General features: G+C 42.2%; 1 protein-coding gene across 2 annotated transcripts in view; it reads left to right on the top strand.

The window, feature by feature from the left end:
- Nucleotides 1-14,354, top strand: part of LOC124260349 (proteoglycan 4-like) — a 38,112-nt gene that overhangs the window by 18,569 nt on the left and 5,189 nt on the right. For both annotated transcript variants that reach the window (XM_046694638.1, XM_046694637.1), the window contains exons 5-8: nt 378-513; nt 3,620-3,674; nt 6,008-6,105; nt 13,130-13,193. In XM_046694638.1, coding sequence (XP_046550594.1) covers nt 378-513; nt 3,620-3,674; nt 6,008-6,105; nt 13,130-13,193 — 353 coding nt within the window. The remainder of the gene's footprint in view (nt 1-377; nt 514-3,619; nt 3,675-6,007; nt 6,106-13,129; nt 13,194-14,354) is intronic.

Below are 14,354 nucleotides of genomic sequence, written 5' to 3'. Positions count from 1 at the left end.
AAAACCATTATCCATGTATATTTATGATTCGGTCGACACGGTCCATCACAGATTGTTGAGGGAATTACATCCCGTGAAGATCCGGGTTAGAATTGGTCTTCAGCAACTCATGCTTGCCGTAAGAGGCGACTGACGGGATCGGGTGGTCAGGCTCGCTGACTTGGTTGACACTTGTCATCGTATCCCAGTTTACATAGATCGATGATCTTGATGTCAATCACTGGATTTTCTGGTCCAGACTCGATTATTTACAAACCATTGCCAGGTAGCTGGAATATCGCTTAAATAAACAAACAAAAAAACAACATATATTTAAAAATGTCCAGTTTCTCCACATTGAAAATGATGGGTATAATGAGAAAATGCGTCACATTCAGGGGCGACAACTCCGGGCATCAAAGATTCGGGTCGGCGTGTGTCGGTGTTGCCAACACTGCCGATGTTGGCTGACAAGGTCATCAAGGAAGCCGTCCTGGAGAAGAAGGGGAACACCACCATCACAACATGGAACAAGTCAGTCCTAATCTCATGTCTCTGTATCATATACTGCATAGCCAACCACGACCTGGGCCACAGTTGTTTTATCTGATGTAGGAGGTTTCTTTATGGCTGTGTGGTCGGACTTCATCACCTCCAGATTGAGTGAAATCGTATCTCCAGTTTGTTTGCTCATGTTTTCAATCATTAGTTTTCTGGCTCAGACGAATGTTACATGTCGTGACATTGGTGACTGTGGCGTTTTATATATGTCAGAATTTTCTTAAATAAAAGTAACTAGTTTTAGTCATGATATGGCTGAAATATTGCCGATGTGACTTAAAATCTTAACTCATTCACTCACTCACTTAAATAATAGCATGTAATGATGCGTTTATAACACACGAGAAACCTTAAATAGTTTAAGGCTTAACGAAAAACATTTAACTGATTATACAAAAGGAAAAAATAACTATGATTATCATTTGTGAAAAAAGTATCGTTTACAAGATGTCCGACATTTCAAAAATCAATCTGTTTTCACCCAAGAGATGTAACAATAGACTACTTCTTTCGAATCTCCACAATATCACGGTGGCAAATAACCATTGATCTAACATTTCAATTTTCTACATGGAATTATTTATTAAGTAATGGACACTTTCTTTCCCCAAAGGGACCACCATCCCAGAACGCTTCAGTGTACAATAGGCTCGTCGTGTTCCCAGTACAACACGTTATTCATCCCTCATTATACAACAGAACATCGACATCATCCTACTCACGGCCACACAACACTCCTCCCACTCGTCACTTGAGGATCTTTTTTCCTGATAATTTTAACATTTTTATGGTAGTTAAAACCATACTTAAATTCGCGAATGATGTGTAGGCAGATATTAATACACACACACACAAAGAAGTCGCGGGAAACAAACCCACCATTGCGTAACCCCATCACTGGAATAATCTTCAATAAGCGTGTTGATATAGGTTAGAAGGTTTTCGCTGCACGTCGGATCTCCTAGAGTCCTTTAATCTTCCAATCAGAGCGGCTTCCTCCAAGCTGCGGAATATCGGATAAATTTCCTGCTGAGCTTAAGCAGGATTGTGTGTAACACTCTATAAACCTCCTCCTGCTCTCCCTCGTAACAAGCGAATATTTCACGTCATTTTGTAGTTTCCAGTGCCACCGAACCTCCCACACAAAGACTCTTGCATTGATTTGTCTGGGACTGTTAACATAGACAGTCAATTTGAGAAGTAAAAGAAAAGATGAAGATGTTTTATTAATTTATTTTGAAAGTGTGACATCGGCAAGAGAAACACGTACTTAACGCGGAGTTGACAATATTGTGGCTAACGGGGAATGTACAATTCATAATTACAGAGAGGGTTATATACTACCCATCAACAGTTTAGACTCACTGAAAGCACTCACTATATGTTATGTATATATATATATGGTTACATTGAAGATGAATTTCTACACTAACTTGGAAAAAACATCTGCAAACCTGATGCAGATGAACTGCACGAGGATCATGCATCAAATTGTTAAAAAGCATGTGCAAATATCGTGTTTTGTTTTGTTAAGAATTCGCCAATTTTCATTGAGTTTCATCATTTATTGAACTCATGACAATAATCTTTTCCACGTTACGACTTTGTTTTACAGTACCATCAGTTCATGTGTAAACAGTACCTTTATACAGTATGGAATATCTTGCAAAATCTAGTTTAGAACAGTTGACTGAAGTAAGTGGCTACATTTACACTAGTGAGTCTAAACTTTTGATGGGTAATATAAATGCCTGGATGTTTTATGTAACAGACATGGGGCATTTCCTCCATTTAACGCTATTAATGTTTACACTTCCAGCACTTCGTAGTAATTGCGGTCATTTAAAACACGCATCCAAGAGCCATAGACTTCAACCTCATCTATAATTAAAAGAAGATGTACCAGTACGTCTCCAAACTTAAGACACGACATATTTTATTCTTTTTGTTAGTCTATAACAATCGTCTAAAAGCCATTTGTCGTAACTTAACGATAGAAATGTCTGGCGTGTAGCAAGCTATTTAAGAATAGATAACCTTTCTTTGTCGAGATGCCATCAATCATTCACGTTCAATCGTCATTTTCTGTTACTGCCAAAACTCAGTCGGGATCTCAGCCAGGACTGTGGGTGTTTTCGCGTGTAACGGAAGATTCCATTTCCACTGAACAACATGCCCACCGCGGCGCAAAAGAACATTCATTTACTCCATTATTCCTCTGGTCATGTACTCGCAGTACCATCATCACGCGTATGTTTGATATAATCTACATTTTTACACAAAATACTTCTCACAATGGAAAGTAAATCATAAGATCACTTTATCCAGTTATTTATAACCCAAGAAATACTTTTCATCGACATAATTGTAACTTTCTGTGCAGGGTTCTAAGATTTCGATATCAGACAAAAATAACCTCAGCGAAAGCCTTCTAACCTTGAACTTCTCCCTCTCAAAGTGATATTTCTTTGAGCCTAAAGCTGCCCATATATTACATATATCGATCAGTGCACGAGCCTGCTATTGTTATTGATATAATCCATCTCCTCAGCATGCAGGTAATTCACTCAAAGAGAAATGAATAATAATACCACTTGCTCTATTTTATTCACAAACAAGAGAATATCTTTATGGACGTAATTGTAACGTTGTTGGTGGTGTCGATGTCATACAACAACGACGTCAGTCAAAGCCTTCCAACCTAATATTTATACCTCTCAACGTGATATTTCTTCTATCCTAAAGATACCTTTATATTAGATTTATCGATTGATGTAGGACTGGTCCTAATTATAATCTCTGGAAGTAATGTCAGAAAGAGCTGAGGACTGTATGGGTGTGTGAAGGGTGAGTGAGTGAGTGAGTTTAGTTTTACGCCGCTTTTAGCAATATTCCAGCTATATCACGGCGGGGGACACCAGAAAAGTTGGTTCACATATTGTACCCATGTGGGGAATCGAACCCGGGTCTTCGGCGTGACGAACGAACGCTTTAACCACTACGCTACCCCACCGCCCCGTGTATGAAGTGAAAAGCAATTGTAAGATGTATTTAACAGGTCCCAATGATTATGTTGCAGGAGACGGCTGAGGGTCACCCCAGGAGAGTTTTCCTACTATAAGCCTGGCACTGAGGTGAGGACGTGGGGGTCGCGAGAATGAGGTGGGGTGAGGAGGGGCTTCAGTTCTGAAATTGTCTCACACGACTTTATACACCAGAAATGTTATTGTGATGGCTATAATACATGTTGTTACCGCCTGTGAGGCAGGATACGCTCACCTTTTCGTGAACACCTGGTATCATCACTAGTTCATAGTGATTCATAAACACATGCTCTGTCATCGTATCGCATGGTGACAATCACTGGATTGTCTGGTCCAGATTACAATCAACATCGTACAGTTGTAATACTGCTGAAACAACTATATACTCATGATATAGTCACAATTGTACAATATGCTCTGCTTTTAGCAGAGATTTCTCATGGATGTGGAAAGGGTTTTGTCGCTTCTGTTCAAAGTTCTTTTAAACAGAATTTCTCAAGATTCAGCAATAGATATTAAGTCTTGGTTTTAAAGCTTGTAAATTTCAATATTTAAGATAGAAATGCTGCCAAGCCGTTTCATGACAACATTTACAATGTTTACAATATTTACAATATTTAACAGATATACATACGAACACGCTTATTACGAAGTGATTGATATAACGAACTGTTTGTTTGTCCCGACTTCTTGCTGTATATTCTAGCCGGATTGCATATATCGAACTGTTTGTTTGTCCCGACTTCTTGCTGTATATTCTAGCCGGATTGCATATATCGAACTGTTTGTTTGTCCCGACTTCTTGCTGTATATTCTAGCCGGAATGCATATATCGAACTACGGTTATAACGAACTAAAATGAGTTCGTTATGGCCGTAGTTGCCTGTGTCTGTGATAAAGAACACAAATCAAATTAGGCCGCAACGTAGTTCCACTTACATAGCACTTGACACATTTCCCTGACATCTACACAGATAAAACAATGTCAATGGTGACTGGACGGAATGCCAGCTGTTGTCTAATATGTCTGGTTAAGCATCAAGGAGAAGCTAAGTACTTCTCTCAATCTGGCTTCGATGCAAAGAGGAAGTAGGTAATGATAATATTGACGCTGTCTTTAGTGCTGTAGGCTCATGCCTTGCTACATCAGGTACTCATCAGCGACAGGGTTCGATACCACGTGCCGTGTATGTCAACGTCGTGGTGGGAGATTAACTGTGACGTCTGTCTGAATAAAATATGTCAAGGACTCGTGACAAAGGATTCCAAAAACTAAAAAAGATAACATACCATATCCGATTGAACTATCGTAATGTCATGAAAACAACAGTACATGTGTCCTAAGCTTGCTGCGTACCCCAGTAACAAGTTGATTGTGTTATACGGCTTATCAAATACAACTTCTTATCGGTATTGGACCCGCGCCATGTTTAACGTGATTGCTTAGGGGAGGTTTCAAATGATTTATACATTTCAAAAGAATGCTCGCAGGCAAAAGTAACTGATCATGTTATTATTAAATATAAACCCATCCGAAAAGGCTCATCACTATTTCTTAGAATGTTCTTTATACAATCAACATAGAAAGATCATGCTTAAAGCTATTCAAGATGTTTGTGGTAGTAATTCTGTGATTACATTATTTGTTATTTTAAACGGCATTGCAGATCTGACAAATCATAAAAATGAAATTATATTAAAAAATGTACATCAATATATATGCAAATCTAAACGATTCCAGAAGTCTTCTCTCTATACTCCTTTTGTATTATAGCATTTCCCCTGTTATCTTTCAGTCTTTCTCTGTCTCTGTTTCTAATAATTGCTTGTGATGTAATTAGTTATTGTAAATATCTTTGGAGAGGGGTTTAATAAGTTGAAACAACATAAAATATGTTAAACTTAAAAAAAACTATTAAATATCATATTGGGATTTACAATGATTTCATATCTCAAGGGGCGATGGGGTAGCCTAGTGGTTAAAGCATTCGCTCGTCAAGCCGAAGGCCCGGGTTCGATTCCCCACGTGGGTACAATGTGTGAAGCCTATTTCTAGAGCCCCCGTCGTGATATTGCTGGAATATTGCTACAAGCGGCGTAAAAATAAACTCACTGGTCCAGAATATACCTGGAATATTGCTGATTGTGGCGTAAAGCATCATCGTCAACAAATGCTTTTGTAATAAAGAGGCTTTGGTTTGTTTCGATAAATGGTTTGTCTGTTACAGATTGAAGAGACGTCAATTTCACGTCTTCATAACGAATTTTAATTAGAACACCCATAATACTGCCCAATGAGTTTTGTTTGCTTTGAAGTGAGGTATTTTTCAGTTCGGTTCATTTTACAATCTAAATACACGGTGCAGTTCGGAAATAGTGTTTAGTTATTAATTTGTTGGCATCACAACTTTTTGAACTTTCAGTTGGCTTTAAACATCGTGCAAGTATGGGAGGACATCTGCAGCGTCAGACGTTCCGGGCAACATGGGTTCAACGTCACCGTGAGAAACAGGGTATACAGGTGGGTGATATCAGCATGTGAGGGAGGTATACAGGTGGGTGATATCAGCATGTGAGGGAGGTATACAGGTATACAGGTGGGTGATATCAGCATGTGAGGGAGGTATACAGGTGGGTGATATCAGCATGTGAGGGAGGTATACAGGTGGGTGATATCAGCATGTGAAGGAGGTATACAGGTGGGTGATATCAGCATGTGAGGGAGGTATACAGGTGGGTGATATCAGCATGTGAGGGAGGTATACAGGTGGGTGATATCAGCATGTGAGGGAGGTATACAGGTGGGTGATATCAGCATGTGAGGGAGGTATACAGGTGGGTGACATCAGCATGTGAGGGATGTTTACAGGTGGGTGATATCAGCATGTGAGGGAGGTATACAGGTGTGTGATATCAGCATGTGAGGGGATCACGTTCAGTCGCGTCTTACGTTGTCTAGTGTATGTGTAGGTGAAGGTCACGTTCAGTAGCGTCTTACGTTGTCTAGAGTATGTGTAGTTGAAGGTCACGTTCAGTCGCGTCTTACGTTGTCTAGTGTATGTGAAGGTGAAGGTCACGTTCAGTAGCGTCTTACGTTGTCTAGTATATGTGTAGGTGAAGGTCACGTTCAGTAGCGTCTTACGTTGTCTAGTGTATGTGTAGGTGAAGGTCACGTTCAGTCGCGTCTTACGTTGTCTAGTGTATGTGTAGGTGGAGGTCACGTTCAGTAGCGTCTCACGTTGTCTAGCGTATGTGTTGGTGAAGGTCACGTTCAGTTGCGTCTCACGTTGTCTAGTGTATGTGTAGGTGAAGGTCACGTTCAGTCGCGTCTCACGTTTTCTAGTGTATGTGTAGGTGACGGTCACGTTCAGTCGCGTCTCACGTTGTCTAGTGTATGTGTAGGTGAAGGTCACGTTCAGTCGCGTCTCACGTTGTCTAGAGTATGTGTAGGTGAAGGTCACGTTCAGTAGCGTCTCACGTTTTCTAGTGTATGTGTAGGTGAAGGTCACGTTCAGTAGCGTCTCACGTTGTCTAGTTTATGTGTAGGTGGAGGTCACGTTCAGTCTCGTCTCACGTTGTATAGTGTATGTGTAGGTGAAGGTCACGTTCAGTCGCGTCTCACGTTGTATAGTGTATGTGTAGTTGAAGGTCACGTTCAGTCGCGTCTCACGTTGTCTAGCGTATGTGTAGGTGAAGGTCACGTTCAGTCGCGTCTCACGTTGTATAGTGTATGTGTAGTTGAAGGTCACGTTCAGTCGCGTCTCACGTTGTCTAGCGTATGTGTAGTTGAAGGTCACGTTCAGTCGCGTCTTACATTGTCTGGTGTATGTGTAGATGAAGGTCACGTTCAGTCGCGTCTCACGTTGTATAGTGTAGGTGAAGGTCACTTTCAGTCGCGTCTCACGTTGTCTAGTATATGTGTAGGTGAAGGTCACGTTCAGTCGCGTCTCACGTTGTCTAGTGTATGTGTAGGTGAAGGTCACGTTCAGTGGCGTCTCATGTTGTCTAGTGTATGTGTAGGTGAAGGTCACGTTCAGTCGCGTCTCACGTTGTCTAGAGTATGTGTAGGTGAAGGTCACGTTCAGTCGCGTCTCACGTTGTCTACCGTATGTGTAGTTGAAGGTCACGTTCAGTCGCGTCTCACGTTGTCTACCGTATGTGTAGGTGAAGGTCACGTTCAGTCGCGTCTCACGTTTCTAGTGTATGTGTAGGTGAAGGTCACGTTCAGTCGCGTCTCACGTTTTCTAGTGTATGTGTAGGTGAAGGTCACGTTCAGTAGCGTCTCACGTTTTCTAGTGTATGTGTAGGTGAAGGTCACGTTCAGTAGCGTCTTACGTTGTCTAGTATATGTGTAGGTGAAGGTCACGTTCAGTAGCGTCTTACGTTGTCTAGTGTATGTGTAGGTGAAGGTCACGTTCAGTCGCGTCTTACGTTGTCTAGTGTATGTGTAGGTGGAGGTCACGTTCAGTAGCGTCTCACGTTGTCTAGCGTATGTGTTGGTGAAGGTCACGTTCAGTTGCGTCTGACGTTGTCTAGTGTATGTGTAGGTGAAGGTCACGTTCAGTCGCGTCTCACGTTTTCTAGTGTATGTGTAGGTGACGGTCACGTTCAGTCGCGTCTCACGTTGTCTAGTGTATGTGTAGGTGAAGGTCACGTTCAGTCGCGTCTCACGTTGTCTAGAGTATGTGTAGGTGAAGGTCACGTTCAGTAGCGTCTCACGTTTTCTAGTGTATGTGTAGGTGAAGGTCACGTTCAGTAGCGTCTCACGTTGTCTAGTTTATGTGTAGGTGGAGGTCACGTTCAGTCTCGTCTCACGTTGTATAGTGTATGTGTAGGTGAAGGTCACGTTCAGTCGCGTCTCACGTTGTATAGTGTATGTGTAGTTGAAGGTCACGTTCAGTCGCGTCTCACGTTGTCTAGCGTATGTGTAGGTGAAGGTCACGTTCAGTCGCGTCTCACGTTGTCTGGTGTATGTGTAGATGAAGGTCACGTTCAGTAGCGTCTCACGTTGTATAGTGTAGGTGAAGGTCACTTTCAGTCGCGTCTCACGTTGTCTAGTATATGTGTAGGTGAAGGTCACGTTCAGTCGCGTCTCACGTTGTCTAGTGTATGAGTAGGTGAAGGTCACGTTCAGTGGCGTCTCACGTTGTCTAGTATATGTGTAGGTGAAGGTCACGTTCAGTAGCGTCTCACGTTGTCTAGAGTATGTGTAGTTGAAGGTCACGTTCAGTCGCGTCTCACGTTGTCTACCGTATGTGGTAGGTGAAGGTCACGTTCAGTCGCGTCTCACGTTGTCTACCGTATGTGTAGGTGAAGGTCACGTTCAGTAGCGTCTCACGTTTCTGAGTGTATGTGTAGGTGAAGGTCACGTTCAGTCGCGTCTCACGTTTTCTACATATATGTGTAGGTGAAGGTCACGTTCAGTAGCGTCTCACGTTTTCTAGTGTATGTGTAGGTGAAGGTCACGTTCAGTAGCGTCTCACGTTTTCTAGTGTATGTGTAGGTGAAGGTCACGTTCAGTAGCGTCTTACGTTGTCTAGTATATGTGTGGGTGTGAAGGTCACGTTCAGTAGCGTCTTACGTTGTCTAGTGTATGTGTAGGTGAAGGTCACGTTCAGTCGCGTCTTACGTTGTCTAGTGTATGTGTAGGTGGAGGTCACGTTCAGTAGCGTCTCACGTTGTCTAGCGTATGTGTTGGTGAAGGTCACGTTCAGTTGCGTCTGACGTTGTCTAGTGTATGTGTAGGTGAAGGTCACGTTCAGTCGCGTCTCACGTTTTCTAGTGTATGTGTAGGTGACGGTCACGTTCAGTCGCGTCTCGTTGTCTAGTGTATGTGTAGGTGAAGGTCACGTTCAGTCGCGTCTCACGTTGTCTAGAGTATGTGTAGGTGAAGGTCACGTTCAGTAGCGTCTCACGTTTTCTAGTGTATGTGTAGGTGAAGGTCACGTTCAGTAGCGTCTCACGTTGTCTGGTTTATGTGTGTAGGTGGAGGTCACGTTCAGTCTCGTCTCACGTTGTATAGTGTATGTGTAGGTGAAGGTCACGTTCAGTCGCGTCTCACGTTGTATGGAGTGTATGTGTAGTTGAAGGTCACGTTCAGTCGCGTCTCACGTTGTCTAGCGTATGTGTAGGTGAAGGTCACGTTCAGTCGCGTCTCACGTTGTCTGGTGTATGTGTAGATGAAGGTCACGTTCAGTAGCGTCTCACGTTGTATAGTGTAGGTGAAGGTCACTTTCAGTCGCGTCTCACGTTGTCTAGTATATGTGTAGGTGAAGGTCACGTTCAGTCGCGTCTCACGTTGTCTAGTGTATGAGTAGGTGAAGGTCACGTTCAGTGGCGTCTCACGTTGTCTAGTATATGTGTAGGTGAAGGTCACGTTCAGTAGCGTCTCACGTTGTCTAGAGTATGTGTAGTTGAAGGTCACGTTCAGTCGCGTCTCACGTTGTCTACCGTATGTGTAGGTGAAGGTCACGTTCAGTCGCGTCTCACGTTGTCTACCGTATGTGTAGGTGAAGGTCACGTTCAGTAGCGTCTCACGTTTCTAGTGTATGTGTAGGTGAAGGTCACGTTCAGTCGCGTCTCACGTTTTCTACATATATGTGTAGGTGAAGGTCACGTTCAGTAGCGTCTCACGTTTTCTAGTGTATGTGTAGGTGAAGGTCACGTTCAGTAGCGTCTCACGTTGTCTAGTTTATGTGTAGGTGGAGGTCACGTTCAGTAGCGTCTCACGTTGTCTAGTTTATGTGTGGAGGTGAAGGTCACGTTCAGTCGCGTCTCACGTTGTATAGTGTATGTGTAGTTGAAGGTCACGTTCAGTCGCGTCTCACGTTGTCTAGCGTATGTGTAGGTGAAGGTCACGTTCAGTCGCGTCTCACGTTGTCTGGTGTATGTGTAGGTGAAGGTCACGTTCAGTCGCGTCTCACGTTGTATAGTGTAGGTGAAGGTCACTTTCAGTCGCGTCTCACGTTGTCTAGTATATGTGTAGGTGAAGGTCACGTTCAGTAGCGTCTCACGTTGTCTAGTATATGTGTGGTGAAGGTCACGTTCAGTAGCGTCTCACGTTGTCTAGTGTATGTGTAGGTGAAGGTCACGTTCAGTAGCGTCTCACGTTGTCTGGTTTATGTGTAGGTGGAGGTCACGTTCAGTCTCGTCTCACGTTGTATAGTGTATGTGTAGGTGAAGGTCACGTTCAGTCGCGTCTCACGTTGTATAGTGTATGTGTAGTTGAAGGTCACGTTCAGTCGCGTCTCACGTTGTCTAGCGTATGTGTAGGTGAAGGTCACGTTCAGTCGCGTCTCACGTTGTCTGGTGTATGTGTATGAAGGTCACGTTCAGTAGCGTCTCACGTTGTATAGTGTAGGTGAAGGTCACTTTCAGTCGCGTCTCACGTTGTCTAGTATATGTGTAGGTGAAGGTCACGTTCAGTCGCGTCTCACGTTGTCTAGTGTATGAGTAGGTGAAGGTCACGTTCAGTGGCGTCTCACGTTGTCTAGTATATGTGTAGGTGAAGGTCACGTTCAGTCGCGTCTCACGTTGTCTAGAGTATGTGTAGGTGAAGGTCACGTTCAGTCGCGTCTCACGTTGTCTACCGTATGTGTAGGTGAAGGTCACGTTCAGTCGCGTCTCGTTGTCTACCGTATGTGTAGGTGAAGGTCACGTTCAGTAGCGTCTCACGTTTCTAGTGTATGTGTGTGGGTGAAGGTCACGTTCAGTCGCGTCTCACGTTTCTAGTACATATATGTGTAGGTGAAGGTCACGTTCAGTAGCGTCTCACGTTTTCTAGTGTATGTGTAGGTGAAGGTCACGTTCAGTAGCGTCTCACGTTGTCTAGTTTATGTGTAGGTGGAGGTCACGTTCAGTAGCGTCTCACGTTGTCTAGTTTATGTGTAGGTGAAGGTCACGTTCAGTCGCGTCTCACGTTGTCTAGTGTATGTGTAGTTGAAGGTCACGTTCAGTCGCGTCTCACGTTGTCTAGCGTATGTGTAGGTGAAGGTCACGTTCAGTCGCGTCTCACGTTGTCTGGTGTATGTGTAGGTGAAGGTCACGTTCAGTCGCGTCTCACGTTGTATAGTGTAGGTGAAGGTCACTTTCAGTCGCGTCTCACGTTGTCTAGTATATGTGTAGGTGAAGGTCACGTTCAGTAGCGTCTCACGTTGTCTAGTATATGTGTAGGTGAAGGTCACGTTCAGTAGCGTCTCACGTTGTCTAGTATATGTGTAGGTGAAGGTCACGTTCAGTAGCGTCTCACGTTGTCTAGTATATGTGTAGGTGAAGGTCACGTTCAGTCGCGTCTCACGTTGTCTAGTATATGTGTAGGTGAAGGTCACGTTCAGTAGCGTCTCACGTTTTCTAGTGTATACATGACGGTCACGCCCGTTCCAGTGTTTGTTTAATCAAGAGTCGGGGCTATCAAGGAAGTAATCCTAGACAGTATCCTTACAAGCCAGGAAGTGGCATGACGTCCATAAATTGAGAGAAAACTTCAACTGGCAGTGCTGAGGCTTCAGATGTCCATCGTTGAAGTAGGTTCACCCCTGGCGATGTAAGGATCGGATCCAAGTTCGTGTGGCAACATCACCGACAGGGCGATGATGATATCAAATCATAAAGAAACATGTTTAGTCCGCTGTATCTTTTTGTTAAAGACATCATTTTAGAAATCGTTATCAGATGTGTTCATACGATTGAGAATTAGACTAAAATCATTTCAGCATTTGAATTGAGGTTTTAAAGATCATAATCTCATTTTATACTCTTCCAAAAAGGTAGGGGCACTTCAGTTTTAATTTACGATTGAAACAAAATTGGGAGATATATAGTCAATCAATGTTGATGTGATAATAATGAATGTTTTGAGAGTGCATCACCACTTGCACTTCCTTATGACCATAGTTGTTTGTACAGTAATCGCTCTTGAAAGATGACTTGTGTATGGCGTAAAATTTGCATGTGTACGATTTTCATTTTCAAACAAAAAAACACGGCTAGAAACAAACACTAGCAACTGTGTGATGCAAGATGATTGTCAAAATAAATTATCTGCAGTGGTTTATCGACCTTCTTGAAAACCGTCAAAATCAAGAATGACACCCCATGCACGTGTATGGGACTACTGCGTTGTGCACGTGCATCCCATGCGTTGTATTTAGGGATGGTGATAAAGAGTAATGGTGGTGCGTTTACAAGATGTCTGTCTTTGAAATGTTTGTTAACGCTTATACTTCCTATCCAAATTGAAAGTTCAGGTTCCCCTACTTTTGTAAGAGTATATGTTGAAAGCAGTAAACCCATATGGGAAACAAATCGATTCGCAGATTTAAAAGAAGTATTTCTTCCTTGCTTAAATGAATGCATCATTTGCTGCTAAAATGCATTATATATCTATTCTCTAACTCAGATTCTGAAATAAATGTCGTGAGAATGAATTTGATAATACTGGATTTGAATACCCTCGGTTCTTGTTTTTGTTAAACATAAAAGTACACACGTAGATTTGACCCTGACACAGTTATAATTTCGTCTGTATATATTATCTTCTTAAACAGTTTTCGACTACTCCACGACCAGAGGGCCAATAACCCGGAAGTGGAGAGGGAAGAATGGATTGAGGTGAGATGTCGACTTTGTGTACACCTCATTACTGAGGGTTTAAATGTCCCCAGGCTGATGTACCGACTTAAGTACATGGTGACAGGGGGGTCTACTTACGATGTGTAATATAACAAGGAGTACTTGGTAGACATAACCATTTCCATATGGTGTAGAATAATTCAAGCTGGGATATTTCACTCATTCACTCCAGAGATATCAATATACGGTCTCTGCTAAATTTGATTAAAATCAGATTGTTTACCATCCTCGATAATCTTCAGGGTTTAAGTTACGATCACTGGAGATTATACCCTGGAGATTATCGAGGATGATAGTTTACTCGCTTCGATACATTGTTCCGTCGAGATCGCATTCAATCAATCAATCAACCAATCTTCATTTCAGTACTTAAAAAGGTCACAGGCCTGTAATACATTTAGAGTTTACATGAGTAGATAGAAGTCATTTATACATTCTTTTCTGTAACAATACTTTTCTTAAACTCATAGCGAAATAGATGTACATTGGCAGATTCTGTAATAGTGATGTGGTAGTATCTGTTAATAGTGAAATTAATTCTCTTACACTTGGATGCTTATAATAGTATGGCTTTAGGTAGTTCGTTCGTAGAGTCGTATAAACAGGACAGATTAGAAGGAGATGTAGTTCATCCTCAACAGTATTCATATTACATAATTGACATGTTCTGTTTCCTCATTGTATACCTGTATGCCTGCCAGTTTCAATAAATAATGCATGGGAAGAGCAGCGAAAACGAGAGACAGCTATACGAAACTTCTTTACGTCGTTTTTTGCTAAATAGTCTTCAAAACGTATGTCCGATTTCCATTGATTATAGTATAAACATTTTGTGGATAGAAGTAATGATTCCGAGATCGCATTCATCACCACTCTTCACTTTCGTAACCTACAAAAAAACTCACATTCCTATTATGTGTGAAAACACACCAAACCAATCAAAATGCAAGATTGACAACATATACTCTGGCCAGAGTATCCCTCGTTTATATCTGATAGGTATAGTTTGTGTCTATAAATAAATATACGCGACAATCTTAATTGGTTTACCATACTGAATAACAACTGGTTGTAATCGGCAAGCTAACTGGGAATTAAGTATACGTTGATTATTAAAATATCTTCTTCACTTTGCCCGTT

This window comes from Haliotis rubra, unplaced genomic scaffold, assembly GCF_003918875.1.
Source record: "Haliotis rubra isolate DU_JTF1 unplaced genomic scaffold, ASM391887v1 Scf76, whole genome shotgun sequence".
In the NCBI taxonomy this organism is placed as follows: Eukaryota; Metazoa; Mollusca; class Gastropoda; order Lepetellida; family Haliotidae; genus Haliotis; species Haliotis rubra.
Note: the sequence above shows the minus strand (reverse complement) of the source record. Positions and strands in the feature narration are given on the sequence as shown.